Source organism: Triticum dicoccoides, chromosome 7A (assembly GCF_002162155.2).
Source record: "Triticum dicoccoides isolate Atlit2015 ecotype Zavitan chromosome 7A, WEW_v2.0, whole genome shotgun sequence".
NCBI classification, from domain to species: domain Eukaryota; kingdom Viridiplantae; phylum Streptophyta; class Magnoliopsida; order Poales; family Poaceae; genus Triticum; species Triticum dicoccoides.
Window position 1 is genome coordinate 672,682,738 of NC_041392.1, and position 8,703 is coordinate 672,691,440.

Consider the following 8,703-nt stretch of genomic DNA (forward strand, 5'->3'; position numbering starts at 1 on the left):
GGTGAGAAAGATGCCCTGTCTTGCATGGTAGCCACCATGGGCTGAGTTGGCGCTTCGCAACCACACCGGTTCTTCGGGCACACATTGCTGGGTTGCACCGTCGGGAGAGGCACGGAAGCTCGCTGGGATCCATCATGCAATGACGTGACATTGTGCTGTGCTGCCACACAGTGACCGCAACGTCGTCAACAACATTACCCATGTTGCAATGGATGACTGCGTTTTCAGTATTACAATGGCATCAATACGATCCAACGGCTCCAAACACGAGATCGAACGGCTGCCGACCCGGTTGATGTTGCAAAAGGTCACCGGCCGACAAGTAGCGCGAGCCTCATTCCGCCTTTCCTGCATGGCATTGGCTGCATGTTCCGGCCCGATCTTTAAGGGGTTACGGATTTCGAGAGCAACGCAGGAACAGCAAACGGATTGACAAAAAAAATCTGCGTTTACAATGGGTCGGTGTTGCAAATCGGGAAGAGATATCTATTTTGTGAAACCAATTTTCCTGAGGCGTGCACATAAAATATGACGTTTGATAGCAGTAGCCATGTCACGATTATATTCGCGCATGTGTCCAGGGTTTACACGTCACAGTCCGAGATCTGTTGCATACCTATCGCCTCGATTGTGCCTCCTGATTTGCAGCGCATTGCGTCTGCTGCAAGGACAAGCCCCGTTGTGGTCATCTCATGTCCGTCGTGTCCGCCCTGCGCGGCGCCGGCCGGCAGCTCTCCACTTCCACCGCCGCCCTGTCCGCCCTGCGCGGCGCACGCCGGCAGATCTCCACTTCCACCACCGCCCCGTCCGCCCTGCGCGGCGCCGGCCGGCGGCAGCTCTACACTTCAACCATCGCCTCGAGGGCGAGCGGTGCCTGCGTGTTCCAGATCAAGGACTACTCGGACGTCAAGAAGATTTTGGGCGTGGGGCAGGACACGACATCAGACGACTTCTCCGTCGGCGGCTATAGATTTCGCATCCTGTGCTGCCCAAACGGCTCCAGCGAAAACTACGCGGGCTACGTCTCCGTCTTCCTCGAGTATCTCAGCGTCAGGGACATCAATCCCGTTGCAAAGGTCAAGATGAGCATACTGCCCGGCAAGTATTCGAAGTCCACGTTCAGTCTAACCAGAGAGGAGTACCGCTTCAAGAAGTGCGGCGACACCTGGGGCTGGAACGACTTCATCACCCACGAGAAGCTGCAAGGGGACCCAGAACCAAAGCAGATCGGCTCCAAGAAGCCGTCCAAGGACACCTCCGCCGACTGGTGGCAAACTTCATCGTCAGATTCCAGGACGGCCTCGAGAAGCCACCGGTGAATCATGTCAAGAACGACTGCCTCACCCTCCGCTGCGACGTCAGCATCATCGGCCTATACCGCACTACCGATTAGTGAGTCATTGTTGATTAAAGTACAACAGTTGAGGTCAAATTTATCAAAAACAACCCGGGTCCATATTTTTCGTATAAAGAAAAAACTTCGATGCACCCATCTTTTTATGTTCTTGATTTCTTTTGGATTTTATATGTTAGCTGAAAACATTGTGATTTATGATGCACACAACCATCTTCATTAATCAAAAAGTCTACGCGGTCAACAATTTTGAATATAAAAACAAAAATAAAAAGGACAAAGGCCGGTGGCAAAATATGATTTCATGATTCATCAATAAATGTCCAAGTCCTTCTCATAAATTATGATTAACCAAACTCCATCCGCAGCCGACCACCCCTATTGCTCGAGCAATGCGACCTCCCCCGTTGCGGCTCACATCACGGGGTGGCAGCAGCAACAACACAAGCATTTTGCGGCCTTGTGTGTGGTGGTTCAATGGTGCAACAATGACAAGCAACCTAGCTGATGGCTTTGCAGCACGCGGTAGCGGGAGCCGACTTGCGACATCGTTGGCCACGCACGTCTACGCCTCCTCCAGTTGACGGCCGGCTCACGGGTCGCCGGTCACAGCTGAGCGCCCCATGGCTCAAGAAACGCGGCCTCGCCTGTAGCGGCTCACAACACGGGGGTGGCAGCAATGGTACCACCTGCATTGGTGGTCTAGTGTGTAGTGGTACGATGGTGCGACAAGGACAAGCAACCTGGTCGATGGCTTGCAACACTCGACATTGGGAACCTAGCCTGGTCGCGGGTTTCCACACCAACCACACCAGTAGTGGCATACATGGAGGGAGGAGCAATCAACGACCTTTCCTAGACTAGTTTCTACTGGCCGTGCAGAAGGCAAGGTGAGTGATGTGAAATCATGTGAGGTGCGGCGCGAGACGAGGATGCACGGTGGAGAAATATATGTAGCTCGGAATAAGATTGCGGAAGCAACATGCACGGCACACTGCCATGCGGCAACCGTGGGATGTGGTAGACGCCAGAGCATCGGCCCACCTATTTCAAACTTTTCCTTAGTAAAATTGCCGTTTTTGCGGGATTTCATTTTCCTTTCATAGAGCAAGTGCCTTTTCCATTGCTCTAAAAATCTCTATAAATTCATGGTAGCAAGTTCTTGCTATGTGAGCCATATATCATATATGTCTAAGAAAATAGGATTAATTGGTCCAACTTTGAGAAAGAACCCCAACCCTAGTTTTTATCTAAAACTCCCAACTCCTATCGAAATCCGCTTTCCCCTAATCCAACATAGCTCAAATTAGTTGGCATTCCCCTACACCTCTATTACCAATGTCTACCCAAGTTTAAACTTCTCGTCATGACATCCTCATCACTTGGCATTCGATTGAACAACTGAGAAGCTCAGAGTGGTGTGACCAAGCCCTAGCCCCTTTGTGAGCCCCACCAAAATTCTCTCCACCTACTTCCAAGGGTCAATGCCGAGTGCCGAGGTCCTTGTAACTCCACCACAAGGGAGCAGATTGGTAGTTGTTGATGCATCGTCATGCATGTGCGCTTTGGCTGTGGTGACCAAGGTTTTGGTTACCGGTCGAAATTTCAAGATTTCCCATGGTTACCGTGTATTTCCGTGCCCCTCGGTAAATCCCCATTCCGAGCTAAAAATACCAATTTTTTAAATTTTCAAATTTAAACGCTCGATTTTATAGTAAAGTACGTAGGATCTAATTAATTTCATGAGAGTTGGTTCTGACGTGTTGGTAGCAACATAGTTCCTGTTTTGAGAGATCTCTAGTTCGAATGTTCATTCATTCACTTATTTGAATTCAAAATTCAACTATAAATTTCATTCAAAATATAACCACGTTTACCAGTCCCCCTCGGTAAAATTGCCTCATTCGGTAACCAAAACCTTGGTGGTGACAATGCGTCGATGCTACAACAGTGTGATGGAACGAACGAGTGCTGGCTCGAAAGTGTGTCCCCCTGCGAGGGAGACATCACCCTCGACCTACTGCGACTTGCCTCCCTGATTAGTTGTCATCCCTACCCCGGAGATGCCGCACTCGACGTTGTCCAGAGGCGCACGCAGAGCGGCAAACGGACCTTGGTCTCGACCCTAAAAATATTTAAGCGCGTCCCAAGATATTAACTCTTGCATGTTACCCATTCCCTCCCCATCCCCACTCCGTGCATCGTGAAAGTTCAGGCGGTTTTTCTACTGGTCAATTTTTACAGGTAGATTATCTTTCCATAAACGTGAGGGGTGATGGAGGTGATTATACGGGTTCCTATAAAAACAACAAGTTTATAATATTTGCTGAAGTACTTTTTTTGCCAAACTTCCATAAACGGTAAGGTTATATTTGGAGGATCGGGGATGGCACGCAAGTGAAAATCTGGTCTAACCCATGGCTGCCACGACCATATGGTCTCGGGGAGTCATTACACCTCGAGGCCATAGCCTATTGGAGAGGGTTTGTGACCGCATCGACCCTGCTACGGGTAGCTGGGATGAACAACTCGTTCGGGAGACTTTCTGGCCCGATGATGCGCTTCATATCATGCGGATCCCCTTGAGAGAAGGTGTCCAAGACTTCATTGCATGGCACTATGAGACGAAAGGCATCCACTCGGTGAAGAGTGCATATAAACTCCAAGTTCAGCTGGAGAGGACGAAGAAGGATGGAGGAGTGGGAGGGAGTTCAAGTGCTGCAGGGAACTTGAATGAGACCAAAGATGACTCGTGGAGAAGGCTGCGGAAAATGCCCTGTCCGAAAAACATTCAGATGTTCACGTGGAGACTGAAGCACGACTCTCTCGCGCTGCGGACAAATGTTGCCAGGAGGGGCATCCCAATTGAAGACACGAAGTGCCTTTTCTGTGCGAAAGCTTATGAGGACGGGGCTCACCTCTTCATTAAGTGCAAAGCTGTGAAGGAAGTGTGGAGGGAGCTGGCACTAGAGAGTGATCGCATTCAGCTGGAAAGAATTGGGTCTGTGCATGCAATGCTAGACTATCTATGGGGGCTAGATGAGAAAAAACGTCTACATATTTTAACCTCCTGGTGGCTATGGTGGTCCAAAAGAAACAAGCTCAGGGAAGGGAAGTTGCCGCTGTCGGCCTCTGCTGTTGCTCGACAAACGAGAGACAATGTGCTTGAGTATTTGGAGATCTTCCGCCAGCAGGATGCCAAACCGCAAGCGGACAAGTGGCAGCCACTAGGGGGAGACGCCTACAAGATCAATGTTGATGGTTCCTTTGTGCCAGGACAGGACCATGCAGGTTGGGGAGTCGCGGTATGGACGGCGGATGGTGCACTTGTGTGTGCTCGAGTTGGCAGACAGGAGAGAGTTTCGGACGCGTTTGCAGCGGAAGCAGCGGCCATGTCGCATGCTATCAATACGGCAGCGGACCTGGGTATTGTCCGTGTGGTGCTCGAAACGGATTCGCAACTGTTGGCTGATGCACTAGACTTGCAAAGAGTGGACTCATCCGCGTATGCAGCGGTGATCGAAGACATGAAGTACCAGCTCAAACTTTGGTTCTCCAAGTTCACTATATCTGTATGTAGACGTACTGCGAACTCTGTAGCCCATGAACTCGCCAACATTGGCCGTGTGTGTGACCCCCTCCATTTCATGGAATGGGAGTCGGCTGTACCAGCCCAAGTGGGCGTCTCTGTCTTGAGCGATATGCCTAAGATTAGTTGAGTAATAAAGCTTTCGCTTTGACAAAAAAAGTAGTTTTTTTCTGGAGATACAGAAGCTGTTGGAGTTCCTCTAAGGAATCGGTTACAGAGATGCTGTGAGATCTGTTTTTCATGTCGACCGGTTCCCATTTATCTTCACAAATTCTCTATCTTTGCTCATACCAGCGTCGTTTAAATAGCCATGTGTAAAACGTACACGCATGCGCCTCCTGATTTGCCGCACATAAATACATCTGCATCTGCAAGGCGATCGCAAGCCTAGTTTTAGTTCGTCGTCTCCTTGTTCAGCGATCCGATCTCATCATGTCGATGGCCGCTGTCCTGTCCGCCGTGCGCGCCGCCGGCAAGCAGCAGCTCTCCGCTTCAATCGTCGCCGCGAGGCAGGTGTCCGCCTCCCACGTGCTCCGGATCGACAGGTACTCGCGAATCAGCAAGATACTGGCCACCGGGCAGGCGACGAGGTCAGGCACGTTCAGCGTCGGCGGCCACGACTGGCATATTTTGCACTATCCAAACGGCTGCTTCGAGCAGCACAAGGGCTCCCTCTCCTTCTTCATGGAGCATGCCAGCCACGCAAAGACCGGGGATACCAGTGGATTTTCTACCATACACGGGACCTCCCGTACATGCATCCATCACATTTTTTATTGCTGTGTGGGGCCTTTATTTTCTCCCACCTAACATATATTCACATATTAATCTGTACTGACTAGGTTTCATTCAAATAAATAGATGCCTAAAGTTTGTTTGACATTCTGTTTGCACAATTATGTTTTTTACAAAGTCTTTAAAACAAGACCAATATTGAATATATTTTTAGAAATTAATTTTTGACAACTAAATCACCATGCTTCGAACTTGTTTCATACATACTCCCTCCGTTCCGAAATAATTGTCTTTCTAGAGATTTCAACAAGTGACTACATACGAAGCAAAATGAGTGAATCTACACTCTAAACCATGTCTACATACATCCGTATGTTGTAGTCCATTTGAGATGGCTAGAAAGACAATTATTTCGGAACGGAGGGAGTATTTATTAATTCCATGTGAAAAATTTAATAATGTATTTCACAAAATTATTATCATATTGTTTCACTATGGCTCCCCATGTTCCGTTGCATTTCATAATGATACATTGTGTGCCAATGTGTATCAAACTGATTCTTAGTAATCTAAAAGTTTGTAAATATTAATATATTTTATTGCAACAAAACTTTGACCTTATCTAGTGTTTAACAAAACATGGCATAGTTATGTGTACTCTTATAGTGTTTCACTGTGTTTCAGAATCTAAATTTTAAAATTTATTGAAATATATTCAAAAGTGGTCTCATTTCAAAGGTCTCGTCGTCAAAAACACAAATATAAAAACAGATCATAAATTGTACTTTTGGTTCATAAGACAAATTAGATTTGAACTTGGAAATAAAATGAAAAAACATGGGATGGTGGAACATAGGTGGAACAGTGTACTTGCATGTGATGAGAAAAATAACCAACTAACTGTCAGCGGTATAAATGCATGGCATCGGATCTCCAAGCAAACCAACAGCGCATGCATGCACGGATTAGCTTTTCTCACCACGCCTCCAAGCCATCGCACACACAAACCAAAGCAGATTACCGCTTCTCCAACGCCACTTCCCTCAACTCGGGCTGGAGAGACTTCACCAAGCACGAGGATCTGGACGCGGAGAAGCATCTCAAGGACGATTGCCTGACCATCCTCTGCGACGTCACCGTCACCGGGCTGGACACCGAAGACCACGTCGAGGCTGCCGCACCGGAGCCTACTGTCGTGGAACCTCCGTTCGGCATGCGTGGGCAACTCGCGGAATTCATCTGGAACAAGAAGGAAGTAGACGTGCAGATCGACGTCGGCGGTGAGACGCTCCCCGCGCACCGGCGGATACTCGAGGCCGCATCACCCGTCTTCAAGGCGCACCTCACGCTCGCCTCGGCAACCACCGGCGGCGGCGGCGGCTGCAACACCGCCTTACTACGCGTCGACGACATGGACGCCGAGGTGTTCAAGGCCCTGCTCCAGTTTATATACTTGGACTCGCCTCCCCGGCCCCTGGAGAAGACGATGGCAGAGAGGCTGCTCGTCGCGGCGGACAGATATGAGCTGGAGAAGTTGAAGCTCATCTGCGAGGCAGCGTTGTTGCGGCATGTCGATCGGAGCTCCGTGGCTGCTGCTCTAGCGTTGGCCGAGCGGCATCATTGCTCCGTGCTGATGACCGCATGCGTGCAGTTCCTCTCTTCTCCCGGTAACCTGGAAGCATTCATGGCATCGGGTGGATTTGCACAGCTAAAGACGGGTTGCCCCTCCGCTCTGTTGGAGCTCCTCGTCAAGAAGATGATGCGTGAAGAGCAATTATAGGGTAGGCATCCAGCACAAGCTATAGCTACGTATAACAGTTTAGTTACTCCCCGAAATTAGGCAGGATATTTGTTAGAACATATATAGATTCAATAATAAGGTATGTCGACTAGTTTGTTTGAGATAATAGAACACAGCTTGATTTAATGTGCTATAAGTCTACGTGTTGTGAAGACACTTGCCGAATCTATCTTACTAGTGCCTCAATTTCATAATGTAGTGCATATTTAACTTTTGAAAAGTAAACCTCGCAAAATTTGTCCATGTTTGTGGGAAAAAACGTTTACATCTAAAATGTCAAAAATATAACATCAGACTCATCATATATTAGACATAGTTTCCACATTTACGAGGAAAGTTTTTTTGGACGTGCCGACGTACATCATCTTGTAATTTGAGTAAATAGTAATATCAGATGCGGCCACGGTGGCACCACAAGCAGGGATGCAGAGTGGCATCCGATCTAGCCCGCTCACTAGTTAAAACAAAGGGTCCGTCTAAGACGCATCTAGATGTAACATAACTATGTCACATCTAAGTTAAAATCACCATATGTTTATAACCTTTTGTTTGTTTGTTTGTTGTTTTTCCTTTTTGTTATTGGATAGCTAGGGCCTTGTCTTTTTTGTGTGTGTGACCAGCGTGACCATAGCACGCTCGCATGGGCAAGGCCCAGCGTGCCTCACACGCTTGCTCACTCTACGGCCTGTAGCTGTAGACGATCGTACGTAGTAACGATTTGTGCTTTCTATTCCTTTTGTTTCTTTTATTTTCAATTTTTTTCTTTTTTCTTTCAGGTGTAGTTTTCTTTCAGTTCTAATATATGTAAAAAAAATCAAAATACACAACCCCTAGTTGTGAGTCCATGTTCGTCATGTAACTGGGGACCCTCGACAAACACACACCCCTTTGTTGCGAGTTTGATGGTTGGCTTACAACTGGGGACCCTCGACAAACATACACACTTCTAGTTGTGAGTCGATGGTCGACATGCGACCGGGGACCCTCGACAAAGACACATCCCTGTAGTTGCGAGTCGATAATTTACATGCAACTGGGGACCCTCGATAAGCACACACACCCTTAGTTCTGAGTTGATGGTAGACATGCAATTGGAGACCCTCTACACACACACACCCTTAGTTGCGAGTCGATGGTCGGCATGAACTGGGAAGCCTCGAAAAAACACTGACTCACCTAGTTGCGAGTCCATGGTGTGCTTGCAACTGGGGACCCTCGACAAAC

The 8,703-nt window shown here is 48.2% G+C and overlaps 1 protein-coding gene across 1 annotated transcript; it reads left to right on the top strand.

The window, feature by feature from the left end:
* Window positions 1-6,630: 6,630 nt before the first annotated feature.
* LOC119333854 (BTB/POZ and MATH domain-containing protein 1-like) lies at window positions 6,631-7,458 on the top strand. Its single transcript, XM_037606602.1, has one exon. The coding sequence runs from the start codon at window positions 6,631-6,633 to the stop codon at window positions 7,456-7,458; it is 828 nt and encodes a 275-aa protein (XP_037462499.1).
* Window positions 7,459-8,703: the final 1,245 nt, after the last annotated feature.

What these genes read in the sequence shown, in the direction of transcription:
- LOC119333854 (XM_037606602.1), top strand. Translation starts at nt 6,631, where the DNA reads ATGCATGCACGGATTAGCTTTTCTCACCACGCCTCCAAGCCATCGCAC.